This window comes from Capsicum annuum, chromosome 7, assembly GCF_002878395.1.
Source record: "Capsicum annuum cultivar UCD-10X-F1 chromosome 7, UCD10Xv1.1, whole genome shotgun sequence".
NCBI lineage: Eukaryota > Viridiplantae > Streptophyta > Magnoliopsida > Solanales > Solanaceae > Capsicum > Capsicum annuum.
This window is the reverse complement of record NC_061117.1, coordinates 208,691,102-208,712,460: the sequence shown is the minus strand read 5'-3', so window position 1 is coordinate 208,712,460 and position 21,359 is coordinate 208,691,102. Positions and strand designations below refer to the sequence as shown.

The 21,359-nt window shown below is 38.4% G+C and overlaps 2 protein-coding genes across 2 annotated transcripts; one reads left to right on the top strand and one right to left on the bottom strand.

The window, feature by feature from the left end:
• The first annotated feature begins 3,292 nt into the window (after positions 1 to 3,292).
• LOC107878400 (ras-related protein RABA1f) lies at positions 3,293 to 7,341 on the top strand. Its single transcript, XM_016725377.2, has 2 exons — positions 3,293 to 3,787; positions 6,578 to 7,341. The coding sequence occupies exons 1-2, from the start codon at positions 3,567 to 3,569 to the stop codon at positions 7,008 to 7,010; spliced, it is 654 nt and encodes a 217-aa protein (XP_016580863.1). The 5' UTR covers positions 3,293 to 3,566; the 3' UTR covers positions 7,011 to 7,341.
• Positions 7,342 to 11,649: 4,308 nt separating this feature from the next.
• On the bottom strand, positions 11,650 to 21,053 carry LOC107878398 (optic atrophy 3 protein homolog). The gene is made up of 4 exons (XM_016725375.2): positions 20,715 to 21,053; positions 19,551 to 19,685; positions 12,843 to 12,929; positions 11,650 to 12,153 (listed from the first exon to the last, which is right to left on the bottom strand). Exons 1-4 carry the CDS (start codon positions 20,841 to 20,843, stop codon positions 11,998 to 12,000), a joined length of 507 nt encoding a protein of 168 aa, XP_016580861.1. The 5' UTR covers positions 20,844 to 21,053; the 3' UTR covers positions 11,650 to 11,997.
• Positions 21,054 to 21,359: the final 306 nt, after the last annotated feature.

Below are 21,359 nucleotides of genomic sequence, written 5' to 3'. Positions count from 1 at the left end.
GGAGTTGGCATCTTAGTGGATGAAGAGCTTAGAGGTCAGGTAGTAGAGGTGAAGAGGATCAATGATAGGTTGATGACTATTAAGTTGGTCATTCGGGGGTTTACCTTGAACGTGTGTAATGCCTATGCGCCGCAAGTGGGATCGGAGGGGGAGGAGAAGATACGGTTTTGGGAGGCTTTGGAGGAGGTGGTGAGAGGCGTGCCCAGCTCGGAGAAGATTGTTGTAGCAGGAGATTTCAACGGGCACATCGGGGCGCTACCGGGAGGCTTTGGTGATGTGCATGGTGGTTTTGGTTTTGGGGAGAGAAATGAAGAGGGGGCTACCCTATTGGAGTTTGCGAGGTCCTTTGGGCTGGTGTTGGTGAACTCGGGCTTCCCGAAGAAGGACGAGCACCTGATCACCTTTCGAAGCGCGGTAGCCAGGACCCAGATTGACTTTTTATTGCTTAGGAAAGGGGATAGGGCGTGGTGTAAGGATTGTAAGGTCATCCCAAGTGAGAATCTTTCGACCCAGCATAGGCTCTTGGTTATGGATTTGGGTATAAAGAAGAATAGAAAGAGGAGGAGCAGGGAGTGTAGACCTAGAATTAAGTGGGGCGGCTTGACGCCAGTGAATGCGTGGGAGATAGGGGAGAAGTTGGCGGGAATGGGGGTGTGGGAGTGTAGGGGAGACGTGGATAGTATGTGGGATAGGACGGCTAGGTGCATCAGGGAGAATGCAAGTGAGGTGTTGGGGGTTTCTAGGGGCCGGGCCGGGCACCATCAGGGGGATTGGTGGTGGAATGAAGAGGTGGAGAAGAAAGTGGGGACCAAGAAAGGGGCGTATGCCAAGTTGGTGGAGAGTAAGGACGAAGAGGAGAAGCGGGTAAACAGGAAAGAGTACAAGCTAGCGAGGAAGGAGGCTAAGTCAGCAGTCACGGCAGCTAAGACGGCCGCCTTTGAGAGCCTGTATGCAGGGTTACAGGGGAAGGGAGAGGAGAAAAAGTTGTTTAGACTCGCTAAGGCTAGGGAGAGAAAGGGTCGTGACCTCGATCAGGTGAGGTGCATTAAGGGGGAGGACGGTAGAGTGTTGGTGGAGGACGGCCACATTAAGAATAGATGGCAGTCGTACTTTCATAGGCTCTTGAATGACGAAGGGGATAGAGCTATTGTGTTAGGGGAACTGGAGCACTCAGAGGAGTGTCGGGATTTTAGCTATTGTAGACGTTTTAAGGTAGAAGAGGTTAGACAGGCTGTTCGCAGAATGCGAAGGGGTAGGGCGACGGGACCGGATGAGATACCAGTCGAGTTTTGGAAGTTCGTTGGAGAGGCTGGTCTTAGGTGGTTGACGGGATTGTTTAATGAAATCTTCAAGACGGCAAAGATGCCCGAGGCTTGGAGGTGGAGCACCATGATACCTCTCTATAAGAATAAGGGGGACATCCAGAGTTGCAATAACTATTGGGGGATTAAGTTATTGAGTCACTCTATGAAGATCTGGGAGAGAGTGGTCGAGGTTAGGCTGAGACGGATAGTGTCTATTTCAGAAAACCAGTTTGGATTTATGCCTGGCCGCTCGACGACGGAGACAATTCACCTGGTACGGAGGCTGGTAGAACAGTATAGGGAAAGGAAGAAGGACCTGCATATGGTGTTTATCGACCTGGAGAAGGCTTATGACAAAGTCCCCAGGGAGGTGCTTTGGAGATGCTTGGAGGTGAGTGGAGTACCGCTGGCATATATCAGAGCAATCAAGGATATGTATGATGGAGCGAAAACCCAGGTGAGGACGGCGGGAGGAGACTCAGAGCATTTTACGGTCCGGACAGGGTTGCATCAGGGATCTACTCTTAGTCCCTTTTTGTTTGCAGTGGTGATAGATGTGTTGACGCGGCGTATTCAAGGGGAGGTGCCGTGGTGTATGCTTTTTGCAGACGATGTAGTTCTGATAGATGAGACTCGAGGGGGTGTGAGTGACAAATTAGAGGTGCGGAGGCAAACCCTTGAGTCTAAAGGGTTCAGGGTGAGCAGAAGCAAGACAGAGTATGTGGAATGCAAGTTTAATAACGGGAGGCGGGAGAATGAGGTAGTAGTGAAGCTGGAATCACAGGAGGTAGGTAAGAGGGAGAGTTTCAAGTATCTCGGGTCCGTGATCCAGAGTAACGGTGAGATTGACGAGGATGTCTCGCACCGTATTGGGGCGGGGTGGATGAAGTGGAGGCTCGCGTCGGGGGTGCTGTGTGATAAGAAGGTGCCGCCTAAGCTTAAAGGCAAATTCTACAGGGCGATAGTCCGTTCGGCCATGTTGTATGGAGCGGAGTGTTGGCCAGTTAAGAACTCCCACACCCAAAAGATGAGGGTGGCAGAAATGCGGATGTTGCGCTGGATGTGTGGGATGACTAGAGGGGATAGAGTTCGGAATGAGAACATCCGGGAGAAGGTTGGTGTGACACCAGTGGAGTGCAAGATGCGGGAAGCCCGATTGAGATGGTTCGGACACGTGAAGAGAAGGGGCATGGATGCCCCGGTCCGTAGGTGTGAGAGGCTAGCGTTGGATGGGTTTAAGCGGGGTAGGGGTAGGCCGAAGAAGTACTGGGGTGAGGTGATTAGGCGAGACATGGAGCAGTTACAGCTCACCGAGGACATGACCCTAGATAGGAAGGTCTGGAGGACGCGAATCAGAGCAGTGGACTAGGGCCAGTCTGAGTCGCTAGTATAGGGAACTACTTGGTGGGGGTTTATTCCTGTTAGGAGTCCGTGTCCCATGTTTTATTACGAATCTGTGTGCTTTCCTCTATTTTATATTACTTAGGAGTGCCGTATTTATGTTATGTAATCTTATAACCTTGTGCTGTGCTTTACTATGTTTGTGTGGTACCGCGTGTCTTGAGCCGGGGGTCTATCGGAAACAGCCTTTCTACTTCTTCAGAGGTAGAGGTATGGACTGCGTACATCGTACCCCCAGACCCCACCAGGTGGGAATACACTGGGTTTGTTGTTGTTGTTATAAGCTTTTATAATTATCTCAAATTAATGTAGTGTGAGTTGAATTTACATTCAAATGTATTTTAACATTAATGAATAATGTAGTACCTACAAAACTTATGCAAAAACTATTGAATATATGTGAAAATTGCAGAAATATTTTGGATCCACCCGGAGTAAATCTCAGAACAAAGTTTAAATGTTCCATTTTTGTGAAAAAATTGTTCACCACTCACAGCATAATATAAAAAAGGTAATTCCAAAAAAAATTAAATTCTTTCCATGTTTTTCTATTTTTGGCTCATTAGAAGATACTATTATTTCACCCCATTGAAAACTTCTTTTCAAATTATGACGAATTTTGAAATGTATTGAACAGGAAAATCAGAGACTTAAGGAGGGGTTTTCTACTCTAATTAGTAGTACTAGAAAACAAGTTGAAATGGTACTGACAAATCCTTTTGAATAAATCTCTCTCTCTCTCTCTCTCTCTCCTTTTTAAAAAGCGGTGCTCCCTTCACATCTCTCTCTCTTCCTTCTCCAAATTTTCATCGTACTCCGTGCCCCCACCGCCCCCCAAAAAAAGTTTTTTCCTCTTCAAAAATGGGGGCATACAGAGCGGAAGACGATTACGATTACTTGTTCAAAGTAGTATTAATCGGTGATTCTGGTGTGGGTAAATCAAACCTGCTTTCCAGATTCAGTCGCAATGAGTTCAGCCTTGAGTCTAAGTCCACCATCGGAGTTGAATTCGCTACAAGGAGTATTCATGTTGAGGATAAAGTTGTTAAAGCTCAGATTTGGGATACTGCTGGTCAGGAACGGTATAGAACTCTTCCTTTTATTTATTATTCTTATTATTATTTTTATTTTTATTTTTGTGTGCTTGATACCTTGAGTATAAAGTTGTTGAAGCTCAGATTTGGGGTACTGCTGGTCAGGAACGGTATATCCATCTTCTTTTATTCATTATAATTATTATTAATATTATTGTGTATATGATACCTTGAGTGAAGCTCAGATTGTTTGTTTTGCTTGTTATAATTATTGTTATTACTTTTGTGTGTATGTATATATGGTGTGAGATCTGGAATGATAATGATATGTTGTGCTGCTTTGTACTTGTTGATTGTTGGTTTTTTTGCTAAGTTAGATCTCGACGTTTGCTGAATGCAAGTGTAAGTGCAAGTATAAGATCGTTGGTGTAGAGAGGATGGTAATTCGTTTGAAGTATTGATACAGGTAGATCTAGTAGTGTAGTTCGTTACACTGTGATAATTCATGCTAACTTTGAGCGCTTTGACTATATATATATAGAGGTTGAGTCAAAGACTAATGGATGTGAGCATACTGGCTGCTTCATGGCCCATGCTTGTGCAACAATGGTTATCAGTGTGGTTGATTTAGCCTTTGCTAACTACATTCAGCTAAGTTGCATGAACTCTTCACTTTCGATACTGCACCGTGTCGGATTCTCTAAAAATACACTACTTTGGAGAATCCGACACGCACCTATTGGAATTTTTGAAGAGTCCAAGCAACATAGACATTCAGTACTAACTACTAGTTGCTTTTTGTGACGGTTAAATTGATAATTAATGGTCTGATGAGTGAGGTTAGCTCGGGCGATAGAGCACTTCTATGGCCAGCTTGTAGGTCAGAGCCATGTAAGTAGGAATGCAGTGGATCTTCTCAGGGTGGGGATAAGAAAATGGGTTGACTTTTGTACGGTATCATTTGATTGCTGATACAAGAATTTTTGATTGAATTGGTGTGTGCTGAGTAATAAATCCAATAAATGGGTCGGTTAGAAATCTCAAGACCAAAATGGTGAAACACATTGGCTGTGGAGCACCTTTAATGTGTAACTTTGACGTGAGAAAAACTGTCAGTTCATGAAGTGTGTTACTTGGAAGGTGTTTTACGAATGATGATCCTTAAGTTTATTTTCCAAAATATGTGGATGTCTCATCCATTTTACCGCACCTTCAATGAATATTTCAAATTCCAAAAATGTGCTTTTTGCACTGATTGGACTTGAGTACATACCTGAAGGCTCAGTGGTAGGAAGGCACCTTCAGGTATGTGCGTATAGATCTGTTTCTATAAATATCAAAAATTTCATTTCTTCCCTATTTTCACCAGATCTGCGGTCCCCTCTTCCATTTCCACCATTAAAATAATATTTTTTTTAAAACATTCTAAGAATGATGCTAGTTGATCTCAAAATAAATATAATAGGTGAGGTGCTTCTATAGTGCTGCGTAACCTATTAGACACGAGCACATTGTGGTCCTGGGTAGGAATAAGCCACTCGCCAACTAATGGATCCCTTCATGGCCTGAGAGGCCATATCCTCTCGTAGATCCATACCTTTATTATATAATATAAGATACAAGAAATAAATATTAAATAACAGGTTAATTTAAGCAAGTAAATTTAATTACCTAACTTGAAGCAAAGAAAAAAAATATAGCCAATGACACTCTACTCCCTCTAACGTTTGACAAAGATATCTATAAAGTATCACAAGTTTGGCTGCACCAAAAGCATGTTGACTCAATCTAAACAAATTCACAAACAAATATGCAGATACATCAACTTGACCTTGTTACCTTACGTATCAACCACAATCACGCCTCTAATGATCCACTGCATGTACAAGCACACTTGCTGTAGAACAATAACCTCAGGACTAGCATTAGTAAGTAAAGGAAGTGATGTAACATGACCAATCAAGGATGTCGCTAGTATATTTTTGCCGCCTTAAAGTTCTCGATCAACCTCTACCGAAGCCATGCCTAGAATATCTAGCATACACGTCATTTTTACGGAATCTAGGGTAATTATGTCATCACATGTAATCCATGGTCTAACTGCCAATATAATACAACCATGCCATGCAACGTAATCGTGGCCTCTCTAGACCTCAAATAGAATGTGTGTAACTGCCAAGTATTACCACGTTTTTTTAAAACTATTTTTTATTTCTTTTAGTAATAATAACACCTCTGAGGTGGTATGGATTGCGTACACTTACCCTCCCCGACCTACTTGATGGGAATATACTGGGTATGTTGTTGTTAGTATTGTTTAGTAATAAGAAAACTATCTCTCTATCTCTGAGGTAGGGCAAGGTCCGTGTACACTCTCCTTCCTAAACTTCACTTTGTATGACTACACCGGGTATGTTGTACGAGTTATATTTGAAGATGCTCTAATTTCGGTACTCAGCAGGGATAATTTGTATGTGACATGATGTATGCTGGTGAGATACTGCTCTTCTTATTTCCCCTGCCATCTATTTCTTTCTAGTCTCGTGTCGATAGAATTGTGCATTTTTAACTCTTAAGTTGATATGAGATGTAAGTCATTTTTTTTCAAAAGTAGCATTTTTAACTCTTAAAGTTGATACGAGATGTAAGTCAATTTTTTTCAAGAATAGATGTCGTGCTTTGATTGGCTTATATCTGAACTTCTTGTGTCTAGTAGACCCATTTTTTGTGTTGTAATCTTCTTTACATGGTACAATTTTAATATTTTGGTTTCCGGTATGGAAACGTTATGAATTCATGTATCATATTATATCTCATATGATGTGTTCTCTTCTGAAGATATCGAGCTATCACTAGTGCTTACTATCGAGGAGCTGTTGGTGCATTGCTGGTTTATGATGTCACTCGTCATGTGACTTTCGAGAATGTAGAGAGATGGTTGAAGGAGCTCAGAGATCATACTGACTCAAACATTGTCATAATGCTTGTGGGAAATAAGGCAGATTTGCGTCACTTACGAGCTGTTTCCACCGAGGATGCCAAGGCATTTGCTGAGAAGGAGAGTACTTTCTTTATGGAAACATCTGCTCTGGAATCCATGAATGTGGAGAACGCCTTCACGGAAGTGCTCACACAAATATACCGTGTCGTGAGCAAGAAAGCTCTTGAAGCGGGAGATGACCCGGCAGCATTGCCTCAGGGGCAGACCATTAATGTTGGAAACAAGGATGATGTTTCAGCAGTAAAGAAAGTTGGGTGCTGTTCCGCGTAAAACAAGCTCTATTCCAACTTTTGAGCTTCAAATTTTCTTGTAGCAGTGTTACTTCTCCTATTGAATAGACCAAATGAATCGTTAGCCGTGAGAGGCTGAGAGCTTTAGTTTTCTCGTGCTCAAGTATGGATTGGAGCTACCCCTCCCACACACCCATCTTTCCTCGAGTTCCTCAACATTCTTTATCCTTGTCTCTATGTTTGTCTTAGCTTAAGTGTATGATTGTAGTATAGCTTCTTATGGATGTCTTGGATAGGGTGTACTGTGATGGCAACGATTGAACCAAGACTGCTGCACTAGATTTATCAAACCATTCATATGTTTTTTCCAATGCTATTTTCCGTATACAATCCATTTTTATCTATGATTATTTGATTTCATGGATCAGTATAGTCTTAAATCACATCTCGTCAATATCTATTGACACCTATGTTTGGCATAAGATTTAAAGTGATACGCAATTTCAAAGGATCACTAAACGCATCCAATCTGTTCACAATCTCAATCAAGTGCAGATGTCTTTTGACTGCTAAAGAGGGATGAATCCCTTCCAGGACCCTAAAATTTGACTAGCATTTTGTGCTTTGTATCTTTTGCCCTTCTACAAGTAGTAGGATTCTAATTACCAAGTAAACCCGAGTTCTCTTAGCAACACTGGCAAAATAAGTAGAGTAAGCTGTTATGGCCACCTCCAGAGCAATAATTAGAAGTACTCATAACAGAGAACACTTGAATCAAATTCAAAAATACCGGCAGGTTTCTCCTTGGGTAGCAACCACTACGAGGGTCCGATTTACCATCAACTATATCTCTATATATTATCATTACCGTACATCTTCGAGATACCTACAAAATCAGTGCACATCAAAGTAAATTAAATATTATAAAAATATTTCTTGATGTAAAAAACAATTGTAAAGCAAACAATAAAGAATGATCTAAGATCAAAAGTAAATATTTTTGTTCCATATGTTCGTTGAAGATGTTATTGTATTGTTGTAGAAGGATTCTCAATTTATAGAAGTCCAAATCCTTTTTTTGAAAAACACTACCTAAATATGATAAATTTATATTTTTTCCCATAAATATCTATCAATTTTAGGAGAATATGAATTCCAAAACTCTAAGCTAATATAAATATTTTTTTCTTACCGTTTGCTGTATGTTTTTAAAGTTATTTGTAGACATTTAATAAACTTCATTGTCTTATTTAAAAAAAAAAAAAATCAAAAAAACCACGCATACCTATATTTCCAAAAACTAAGGAGCTAAGTAATTTTTTTTTTAGTTCTTCTTACTGTAATATTTTCTTATTACCATATGTTTTAGAACCCTTAATTTTTTCTTTCCATATATATGTTAGGATTCAATATCATAGTTGATATTATTAAAATAGTTAAATAATAATTTAAGCAAAATAGTAAAAAGACAATTTGGTCTATTGCAGAGTCTTTTAATAAAAGGCAAAAAGTTCAAATCACTTTTCTAAGGTTTTCACACTTTTAATATATTATAGATTATAGATTATATATGATTTTCTTTTCTTTCAGAGAATATTGAAATAGTAAACAAAACTATTATCATTCAGTAGAATTATTTTTAAACTTTGAATTAAAATACTCAAATCTTTATAATAATAAATAATATATTTGCAATAACATTCAAGGTAATATATTGAAAACGCATGATTAACGTCTTATTAACTTGAATCAATTCTTACTATTATAAATAATAATATTATTATGTGAAATTTTTTATTTATTATGTATATGTATATTTTTATGGCTCTTAAATTAAATTTTGGCTTTCGGCCATTAATTTTATGGAGACGTGCCTAAAATATAGCATGCCAATAGGTGAAAAAGTAAGTTCTTATTTAGCTTTAGAACTCTTGTAAGTTCAATGCTATTAGAAAAATGCATGAGAGCTGCAGCAGTCTGAATTCTATGTTATCTATGAGTTAATATTAACTCTTGTAAGTACAATGCTGTTAGAAAAATGCATGAGACCTGCAGCAGTCTGAATTCTGTGTTATCTATTAGAAGTTAATATTAAAAAAATGCCTGCAGCAATCTGAATTCTATGTTATCTAGTTAATATTAATCAGTAGTACTAAAACAATAGTTTTTGCTTTTATCAATATCTCTATGTTAATTTATCAAACTCATGTTTCATTTGTTTATCAACAAGTAAAATCAGTTTCTTATGTTCTTCACTCTCTGAAAACTCACAAATGCTTATAGCTTCTGACTAGGAGCGGTGTAGTGAACATCTCAAAACAATGATTGCACAACTTACCATAGCAAAATACGTCATAAATTAGAAAACCAATGATCATTGTAGCGATACCCAACTTAACCTGGGAAAACCTATAATGCATCATTGTAGCGACAACCTAACCTGATCTTATTAATGCAGAGGGCATCATATCAGATGAGAATTTTCACCTCTCAATCTTTGGCTCCATTTCCATGAGTTTTTTTTTCCAGATGCTATATTTTTTTGTGTTCTATGATTTTATCTATGTTCCAAGGGAAAAAGTGTGCAGGAGGGACTTGGCAAATATTTCAGCACAAGAAAATCAATTTTATGAATTTCTATATGCACCTCAAGTTCCTGCCTTCGAACTTCCTCCTTTCTAGCTTCAGATCTGGAACTCCTTTGCACCTCAAAAGATAACAGTCGCTCCAGCGACCTGATTAAACAGATAACAAAAGCATATTGGCGATGTACTGTCTTTGATGAATTAAAAAACTGAACAAAGTAATTCATAGACATCTGCACACTCTATGCGACTAAATAATTGGTGTGTGGTGCAATGAAAGAGCGATATATCAGACTAAGAGGAGCATGTACAATATTCTGCTGTAGATCAATAATTAAATCAGCATTGCACTTTCCAATCCTGTTTCCGGTTAAGGTAGGGTAATCAGCCTTTAGATAGCAAATGTGTAGCGAACAAAAAGGAGGAGGAATGGCAAAAATGATGCCACAACAGGCCTTCTTCATGTTAGTTAGCTCAACTCAACAAGCCATTTATAAAATTTCATCTAGGATTTTTGAAAGCAATAGTGAATCTGTATTTGTAGTTTATTTGTAGTTAAATACATGTCTCTCCTACTTTTTGCTGAAACATGACTTCAATTTAAGCGTCAGTTAGTTTTCATTTGGCAAACCTTATAAAGATAAAAAGCCGAAAAAGGAACAACTTAATTTCTGTTAAGAAACACGTGAGATCATCCTATTATTTGTGCAGCAAAACAGTGGATTAGATGAGTACCTTCGGTCTGGCACAGGGAACAATGAAGATGGAATTAAGACCATAAGAGAACAAGGTTCTTCTTATCAGCGTCTTACAAGCTAACTTGAACAGGCTCAAATTTTGTTTTCTCACATACACTGCCATGTAAGCAATATTTGTTGAGTGTAATGACCACTAATCAAATTATTTGGAATTCAGAAGCGGAAGAAATCGTTTTATCTATAAATCTATAAATAGAGATCAAATTGCATATTACCAAATCACACTCCTATTGCCACAACTATAGATATAAGGGCTTTGAGAATATGCCTTCATGGCCAATGGTTAACGATAGGCACATTTTGAACCGAGATCAGGTGTTCAATAGATCTAACCCTTCTAAAGGAGTCTAAATGAACATTTTTGGCAAGTTTGGGGAGTCATCTATATGTATTCAACCTAATTGAAACACATATATTACCAATAACATAACCATATCAGACACATAATGTCAACATATTTTAGATTTCAGCGCACATACATAAATTAGCTTAAGTTTATGATTGTAGTATACCTTCTAATGGATGTCTTGGATGGGGTGCACTTTGATGGCAACGGTTGAACCACAGCATGTTTGAACAGATATTGTCCTGCTCGGTACTACGACTGCTGCACTAGATTTATCAAACCATTCATATGTTTTTTCCAATGATGTTATTTTCCATACATCAATCTATATTTTTCTATAATTATTTGATTTCGTCAAAATCTCTACTGATTCTATGTTTGGCACACGATTTAAAGTGATGGGCAAAGGATCGCTAAACGCATCCAATATGTTGACAATCTCAATCAAATGCAGATGTCTTTGAGTACTAAAGAGGGATGAATTCCCTTCCGGGACCCTACTAATACAGGATGCTTTGTGCACCGGGCTATCCTTATTAAAAGCTAGCTAAAATATCAAGTTCGTGTAACAATACAAAAACAGCACATGCAAAGTTGCTGAAGGAAAATACTCTAGTGTAAAATTTGACTAGAATTTTGTGTTTTGTATCCTTACCCTTCTATAAGTAGTAGGATTCTAATTACCAAGTAAATCCGAGTTCTCGGAGTAGCACTGGCAAAACAAGTAGAGCAAGCTGTTATGGCCACTTCCAAGGCAATAATTAGAAGGAATCACAACAGAGAACACTTGAATCAAATTCACCTATGTTGCTTGGAAAATTCAAAAATGCCGCCAGGTTTCTCCTTGGGTAGCAACATTTTGGAGGCTCCGAGCAACATAGGGATTCATAGTCCTCTTATATTTAGAGGTAAAACTCCATGAACATCTTGGGAGATTCCCAGGTATAAAGCACAATGAAGAACATTTAACAAATTAAGAGACACCTGAACTATTAATAACAATTTTGATTAATGAAAGCCAGAACAAATAAAATTGTCATCCGAGTACTGCCTCAATGGCTAGGTGCATATAAAGAATCTCCAGACTATGCAATTCAGTCGTGATGTGGGATGTTGACCTTTATTTATAGAGCAAAATCTGCAGACTACGGATACCCATTTTGGTTAGTAGTATTCTAGTGACTTTGACCTGTCAAAACTTGCACGTCTAGAACATGATCCTTTCTTCAGAGTTGTTTTAAGTTTCTTTACTTCCAGAAACTACTATCTTAACTCTTTAAGTTGTTCAACTGTAGAGGGGTCTTACAATGTGTCTGTTAGCACAACACTAGCGGAGGATCAACCAGCTTTTACTTTATCCTTGGTACTTTCTGCATGACCAATGCTAAAAATACTGCTTAACCCTCGTGTTTTGGTTTGTCTCTCCAGTTCATCAATCCTGTTCTTGAGGAACTCAATCTCTCTATTCAGCTCTTCATCTCGCTGCTTCATTGCCTGTGAACGAAAACAAATTATGAATTAGTTTTACTTGACACGGTGCTAGCAATAACAGTAACATCAAGTCCTTAACTCATCTTTTCGTAATAGATCTCCTCGATCTAAGACATAAGAGTTTATCCGTGCGTATGAACAATGACAACTATAAAATACTTTAGCTTATTTTTGTATCAAGGGAAAAAGGTAAATGAGGTGAAGAAAAAGAAACGCAACTCTAAGAAGTTTCAATCATAGCATGCCACAACATGTGGAAAAGTAAATTCACTTTCATGGATAATTATATTTAAAACTCTGTAACTTCAATGCTTATAGCTTCAGACTATGTGCAGTGTGGTGAACATCTCAAAGCAATGATTGCAGGACTTACGACAGAAAAATACGCCATAAACAAGAAAACAAATAATGCATCATCGTGGCAATACCCAACCTAACCTGGTCTTATTAATGCAGAGGGCAATACAAATTAAATACAGTAAGTGCTTTATTTAGCATCTCAGTTGAGAATTTTCACCCCTCAATCTTTTGGCTCCATTTTCCACTGAGTTTTTTTCCTTGATTAGCATATTTTTTCTGTGTTCTATGGAAATGATTTCATCTATTTTCCCGAGGGAAAAAGTGTGAAGGGAGGAGGGAATGGGCACATATTTCAGCACAAGAAAATAATTTTTATGAATGTCGATATGCACCTCTAGTTCCTGCCTCCGAACTTCCTCCTTTCTAGCTTCAGATCTGGAGCTCCTTTGCACCTCAAAGATAACAGCCGCTCCAGCGACCTGATTAAACAGATAACAAAAGCATATTGACGGCATTCTGTATGGGTGGATAAAAAAACTACAAATTAATTCATGCACATCTCCATACTATATGCGACTAAAGAATTGGTGTGTTATGCAGTGAAAGAGGGATATGTCAGGCTAAGAGGAGCATCTACAATATTCTTCTGTAGATCAATAATTAAATCAGCATTGCACTTTCCAATCCTGTTTCCGGTTACGTAGGGTAATCAGTCTTCAGATAGCAAATGTGTAGCGAACAAAAAGGAGGAGGAATAACAAAGATGATGATCGTGGGTGCTTAAAAAATTAAAAACCTGAAAAAAATAAAAAATCACCTCAACAAAGTTTGAACCCGGGGCGTCCCTTCAGTGGAGAATCAACTTAAATGCCAGTGCACCCAACCAGTGGGTGTTTTTATATGTTTTATACCTATTTTCGTATATTTTCTATATAATTATACCTATTCCAGATCGAGTTTACTGGGTGCCGGAGCACCCCGGCCCCTGACTCAACAAGCCAACTTGAGCAATTGGAATTAATGTATAAATTTTCATCTAGGACTTTTGAGAGTAATAGTGAATCTGTATTTGTAGTTGATACAATACATGTCTCTCCTACTTTTTGCTGCAACATGGCTTCAATTTAGTAATGTAGAAGCTGTGCATGAATTTTTTTACACATCACAGAATATGCAATGGTTGCTAGTCCGTTTATACTTCTCAGTTCTCAGCATTTTCTTAATGCCGGCGATCTATAATACTATTCTTTACTGTAAAAGAGAAATGCATAAATTTTTGTATTCGTACTTGGGGGCCATTTGATAACCCAACCAGACAAGTTTGATAATAGAAACATAAAATCATTTAATACCAGTTCAAATGCTTTCACACTTAGCATCGTCACCGGAAATAAAAGTTTCTAATCATTAGATATCAGATGCTAGTAATTATAAATTCATATTCAAAAGGCAGCAGTAAAAACGACAACATACCCAATGTAATCCCTTTTAGAATATGAGTAGAAATAGGGTATCAGAGCATTGGTGAAACAATTCAGAAAAAAAAAAAAATCAGTCACCGTGTGTCAATTTCTGTGATTGGTTGAGTCATTATCCGTTTTGTGGGTTGTGTGCAAAATACAACACCACCAAGAGGATCGGAAGGCTTAGGCGACAAAAACCCGACCAAAACCACCGGAAAGTCCCCAGCCACGCGCTCCCACGTGCTTGCCGGAGTTCCGGCAATATCTGTCAAGCGCAGCCGCGTGAGCCATTTTCCGATAGACTTTTTCTTTTTTGTTGGGTCGCCCAGCTACTCTGACCTCCAACCAGCTTTTGTTTTTCAATTTCAGCCAAGTTTCTCAAATTTCGATCGCCGGAACCCTACTTCCGGCGACTAGACGCCTTTTTTCCTGATTCTGGCAACATATTTTCTAATCTTTTACTTGATGTCCTATGATTAAATCTGAGCCCTTAATGAGGAGATCAGAAAATCAAACGTCACAGTCCATGAAGAATCGGTGAGGGAAGGTCGATTTGAAAGATCTCGTCCTAGGTGTAGTTAGTGTAAAAGGCTTGGACATACTCGTGTGGAGTATGTTATTCTCGACCTAAGTGTAGTTATTGTAATAGGCTTGGACATACATGTGGAATATGTTATTCTTTGCATGGTCGATGACCTAAAAATGCTCATGTTGGTTAGTCTAACACCACAAGTGATCAATGGGTGTATTTATCTGACAAAGAATATAATGAGTATCTTCAGTATCGAGCAAGTAAGCGTATATCTCTACCAATAGCCACAACTACATAATGTCCTACCTTTGGATCATGGATTGTGGACTCAGGTGCTTCTGATCATATTTCTAGTGACAAATCACTTTTGTCTAATATTGTTTATTCATAATCTCTTCCTGCTATTTCTTTAGCCAATGGAATCCGAACAGAGTCAAAAGGAGTTGGACAAGCCAAACTCCTATCTTCTGTCACTCGCTTTATTCTTTATGTCCCCGATTGTCCTTTTAATCTTGCATCTGTTAGTCATTTGACACGTGCCCTTCATTGTAGTATAACATTTTTTGATGGTTTTTTACTAATGCAGGACCGCAAAAATGGACAGAAGATTGGCATAGGACATGAATCACAGGGCCTTTACTATCTTACCTCTTCAAATTCCTTCACAGCACGCTCCGTTTCAGACCCTCCCAACCTTATTCACAAACGTTTGGGACATCCGAGTCTATCCAAGCTTGAAAAGATGGTGCCTAGTTTGTCTAGTTTATCCACATTAGATTGTGAGTCGTGTCAACTTGGGAAACACACCCGTGCTATATTTTCACATAGTATTGAGAGTCTTTAGAGTCTATTTTCTCATTAATTCATTCTGATATTTGGGATCCTAGTAGAGTCAGTTCACCCTTAGGATTTCGTTACTTTGTTACTTTCATTGATGATTTCTCGAGATGTACTTGAGTTTACTTGATGAAAGATCGTTCTGAGTTATTTTCTATATTCTAAAGTTTTTGTGCTGAAATACAAAAAACAATTTGGTGTTTCTATTCGTGCTTTTCGTAGTAATAATGTCTTAGAATACTTATCCTCCCAGTTTCAGGAGTTTCTGACTCATCAAACAATCATTCACCAGACATCATGCCTATACACCCCTCAGCAGAATGGCATAGCAGAAAGGAAAAATAGGCATCTCACTGAGACTGTTCGCACTCTTCTCATTGAATCCCATGTTCCACTGCGTTTTTGGGGCGATGCAGTCCTCACATCTTGCTATCTAATTAACAGAATGCCATCATCTTTGGTCCAAAATCAAATTCCCCATTCTATACTATTTCCTCAGTCACATCTCTACTTTATCCCCCCTCGTGTTTTTGGGAGCACATGTTTTGTTCATAACTTAGCCCCAGAAAAAGATAAATTAGCCCCTCATGCTCTCAAATGTGTCTTCCTTGGTTACTCTCGAGTTCAAAAAGGGTATCCATGCTATTCACCTGATCTGGGTCGCAACCTTATGTCCGGCGATGTCACATTCTTCGAATCTCAACCTTACTATACATCTTCTGATCATCTTGATAGCTCTTGATATCTCTGAGGTTTTACCTATACCTCCAGCTTTACCCACACCAATCTTTGAGGAATCTACGGTTACTTCTCCTTCTCCAGCTGCAGTACCACCACTTTTGACTTATCACCGCCGCCCGCGTCCAGCATTAGTCCCAAATGATTCATGTCATACGCCTGATGCTTCCCCTACTGCAGACCTGCCTCCTCCTAGCCAGGTAGTTGCACATCAAAAAGGTATAAGATCCACTCATAATGCTAATCCACATTATACTTTCTTGAGTTATCATCGTCTGTCATCACCCCATTATGCTTTTGTATCATCTTTGTCCTCTATTTCCATCCCTAAGACTACGGGTGAAACCCTTTCCCATTCAGGATGGAAACAAGCTATGATTGATGAAATATCTGCTTTAAATATGAGTGGTACTTGGGAGCTTGTTTCCCTTCCTGTAAGTAAATCTACGGTTGGTTGCCATTGGATTTATATAGTCAAAGTTGGTCCAGATGGTCAGGTTGATCGGTTGAAGGCTCGCCTTGTTGCCAAAGGATATACATAGATATTTGGGCTTGATTATAGTGACACTTTCTCTTCCGTGGAAGAAATAGCATTTGTCCGTCTTTTTCTCTCTATGGTTGCCGTTCGTCATTGGCCTCTTTATCAGTTGGACATTAAGAATGCTTTTTTGCATGGTACTCTTGAGGAGGAAGTCTACATGGAGCAACCACCTGGTTTTGTTGCTCGGGGGGAAGTCTAGTAGTCGTGTATGTCGATTGCGCAAGTTGCTCTATGGTTTGAATCAGTCCCCTCCAGCCTGGTTCGGAAAGTTTAGCGTAGTGATTCGGGAGTTTGGCATGATTCGTAGCGAAGCTGATCATTCAGTGTTTCATCGTCATTCTGAACCAAATTTATGTATTTATCTGTTGGTTTATGTTAACGATATTGCTATCACCGGCAATGATCAAGATGGTATCACTAACTTGAAGCAACATCTCTTTCAACATTTTCAGACTAAAGACCTCGGCAGAATGAAATACTTTCTAAGTATTGAGGTTGCACAATCCAGATCAGGTATTGTTATTTCTCAATGCAAGTATGCTTTAGACATTCTTGAGAAACAGGAATAATGGGATGTCGACCCATTAACACTCTTATGAATCCAAATGCTAAACTTCTACCAGGACAGGGGAAGCGAGGAGCCACTTAGTGATCCTGGAAGGTACAGGCGGTTGGTTGGAAAGTTAAATTATCTCACAATGACTAGACTTGACATCTTTTTTCTCGTGAGTGTTGTAAGTCAGTTTATGACTTTCTCGTGTGATAGTCATTGGGATGCAGTTGTGCGTATTTTGAGATACATAAAGTCATCTCCAGGTAAAGGACTACTCTTTGAGGATCGAGGCCATGAGCATATCATTGGAAATATCGATGCTGATTGGGCAGGATCACCCTCTGATAGACGTTCTACATTCGGATATTGTGTTTTAGTGGGTGGTAATCTGGTATCCTGGAAGAGTAAGAAACAGAGTGTGGTTGCTCGATTTAGCACCAAAGCAGACTATTGAGCAATGGCTACAGCAACTTGTGAGCTGGTTTGGATCAAACAATTGCTGAGAGAACTAAAATTTGGAGAAACCGATAAGATGGAACTTGTATGTGATCAGGCCTTCATATTGCATCTAATCCAAAGTTCCATGAGAGGACCAAGCACATAGAGATTGATTGTCACTTTGTCAGAGAAAAGATACTCTCGGGAGATATTGTTACAAAATTTGTGAAGTCAAGTGATCAACTTGCAGATATCTTCACCAAGTCCCTCACCAGTCCTCGTATTAATACATTTGTAACAAGCTAAGTACATATGACTTGTATGCACTAGCTTGAGGGGGAGTGTTAGAATATGAGTAGGAATAGGAATAATATACAAAATCTTACTTGGAAAAAGATTATATTGTAGTGTCTATAAATAAGGTGACGATGTAATTATGTGGACAACAATTCAAATAATATTTTTCTCTATTATTTCTCACAATCCCCACAAGTGCGGTCTGGAGAGGTGGTCTGTACACACTACGCAGACCTTACCCCTACCTTAAGAAGGAAGAGGTGTTGTTTCAATAGACCCTTGGGCTCAAGCAAAACATATCAAACTTGGTTTGAAAGGAAATACAATAATGGAGAAGCCATGATGAAAAAAGAACAGTAGCCACAACAAATAATATGATACCCGAAGCAATGGAAATAGCAAGTAACAATAAAATCGAAGAATAAGGGAGAGTAACAATGTGAATACTGATCACGAATAATAGACAACACTCGTCTACCTACTACTACACTAATCCTTGACCTTCATATCCTTTTATCTAGAGTCATGTCCTCAGTAAATTGCTTTAAACAAAAGGCAGCATATTAATATATTTAGACATCAGTTCCTTTGTCCCAATTTGCTTGTTTAGTTTTCATTTCGCAAACCTATTAAAACAAAATCTGAAATAGAAACAACTTAATATCTGTTAAGAAACATGTGAGGTCATCCTATTATTTTTGCAGCAAAACAGTGGATTAGATGAGTACCTCCGGAGTGGCACGGGGAACAATGAAGTTGGAATTAAGACCATAAGAGAACAAGGTTCAAATACCATCAGACGCAAAAATATAGGTGTTTTCTTCTTATCAGCCAAAACATCAGTGATCAGAGTTACTCGTAACATGTACAGGTGAAAAGATGTAGGAATCTCGCAAAATAATGAAGCTGCTTACAAGCTAACTTGAACAAGCTCAAATTTTTCTTTCTCACATACACTGCCATGTAAGCAATATTTGTTGAGTGTCAGAAACGGAAGAAATCATTTTATCTATAAATCTATAAATAGAGATCAAATTGCATATTACCAAATCACACTCCTATTGCCACAACTATAGATATAAGGGTTTTGAGAATATGCCTTAGTGGCCAATGGTTAATGATAGGCACATTTTGAACCTAGATCAGGTGTTCAATAGATCTAACCCTTCTAAAGGTGTCTAAATGAAAATTTTTGGCAAGTTTGAGTTGTCTATGTATTCAACCTAATTGAAACACATATATTACCAATAACATAACCGTATTAGACACATAAAGTCAACATATTTTACATTTCAGCGCACATACATAAAGAAGGCAACTAGGTAGTACCCTAAATTAATTCTACTTGAAGTACTTATGACTTACTAATACTAGACGCTGGATTTCACTTTTAGAAATTAGCGGCCTGATCGATAACAAACCCCTATTCTGAAGCATAACATCTCATGCCTTCTCGTTGCATCTAGGATATCAGACTAAGTTTGGGAATATCAACTATGGTCTGCTATGAACGAATGAAGTAGTAGAATTGTAAGCCCTGTCACAAGTGGAGACATAAACAAGGGTGTTCTCATAAATAAACAAATCAGCACTTCGAAAAACATCACCATGATGATCCATAAAATTATCCCAAATGAGAATAAATTTAGATAAAGAATATTTGTATAATAGAACAGATTAAGGACCTAGAGACAACATTACCGAGAACACAAAGAGTTCACCTAGGAGATCAGCAGCAGCTTGAACGGCCTTATCTTCATTTAATGGGCGAATTGCGACATCAGTTGCATGACCATATATACGTCTTTGCAATTTAGTTGTCAATCTATGGTTTGCCTGCAGAAAAGAAAAAAGTAAGAAATCAAATATGTGTATTGTCCATTGAATTCCAATTCTGATGATCTTCCGTTCCAATGCCCAAGAAAAGAAATTATCAACTTAGATCACATATTCAGAAAGATAATGCAAGACTGAAACGCATTAAGTGCCAGGGACACGAACAATACTGCGCGGGTCTTAACTAGTATATGGATGATAATAAGCTGTGTTAATTTGAGTACACTGAAGCACACTGCATACAGGACTTGCTCAAATAAGGTAGTCGCCACAATTGTTTTCGTTCCTGTCATTACACGACTATGCGGCAGAGCTCCTGTAAGTTAAACCTACAAAAATGAATAGCCTTTGCCACTTATCTTCTTATCTTGTAATCTTTAAGTCATATTCTTTACTTAGACGTGTTCGATTTCCCATAGAATCACAAATCGCTGCTCTAGTTTTCCCTAGTAAAACATGATTAAAAAAACGTATTTATTTATGTCTTTAGCTTCTTAAAAAAGAGAGCAGCCCGGTGCACTAAAGCTCCCGCTATACGCAGTCTTACCTTGCATTTCTACAAGAGGCTGTTTCCAAGGCTTGAACATGGCAACAACTTTACCAGTTACTCCAAGGCTCTTCTTCTATGTCTTTAATTTCTATCATTACCAAATATGCTTAAAATTCTTTGATCTTTTCTACCTTTAAGCATCAAGTGTTTTTTCTAAAAAGAAAAAGAAAAAAAATCTTTTCACACCATTAACCTCACCTCTAAGTAGAGGTACGATACTACTATCCGCGTACACGCTACCCTCTCCAGACTCCACTTTGTGGGAATACACTGGGTATGTTGCTGTTAATTTCACATTATTAGGTAATTCCAACCTAGGGTTAACTAATTCATCTACCTATGCTATTGATCTTCAAATTCCAGCACCACCTGACCTGAGTTAACCTACTAAAAACCGAGAGCTATCTCACTAAATCCAAATCAAAGTGAAATCTAGTCAACAAAAGTGTAAGTTTTCAGGTAATGGATACAATAAATACCTGGGCAATGTTGATGATGAAAGTACGGAACCTGGGGTGATACCCAGCCTCCTTCTTAATGCGATTACCAATGGGCTTGCAGAATGATTTCAGGGCAAGTGTCCCTAGCTTGAACACTGGTAGTATCATTGTAGAATGAATGATTGGGGGGAAAATTGTAAACAGTGATTTTGATGAGCGTAGTGGAGGACTCTCAATCAAGAGGAGAGCCTTGGAAGGAAATGAAGTGAATGACTGACATATTAGTAATACTGAGTAATTAATTAAATATGTGCTTCATTTAGCATCACATAATTAAATAGTTAAACTTTTTGAATAAGATGCTTGGAGAAAAAGTAATCTGCGGAGGTGAAAAAAGTATTTGAAATTTTTATAGTGAAACACTAATGCTTTACTTATTTCCACTTGACTGTTTTCACTAATGTGAAATAATTTTTTAAAAATAAATAAAAAATTCTCATGGCTAAACGATTATTTTTTTTTTTACTTGTCCCACTGTGTTAAAAGTAAGGAGTAGATGTTTAATAATATTTATTTGATTTAAAAAATTAATAAATAATTTTATCTGTTTTATACTTAATATTAAATACGTATAACGATCCTCCCGGTTGTTTGTGAAATTTTACTTGTCTTTTTCATTTTAGC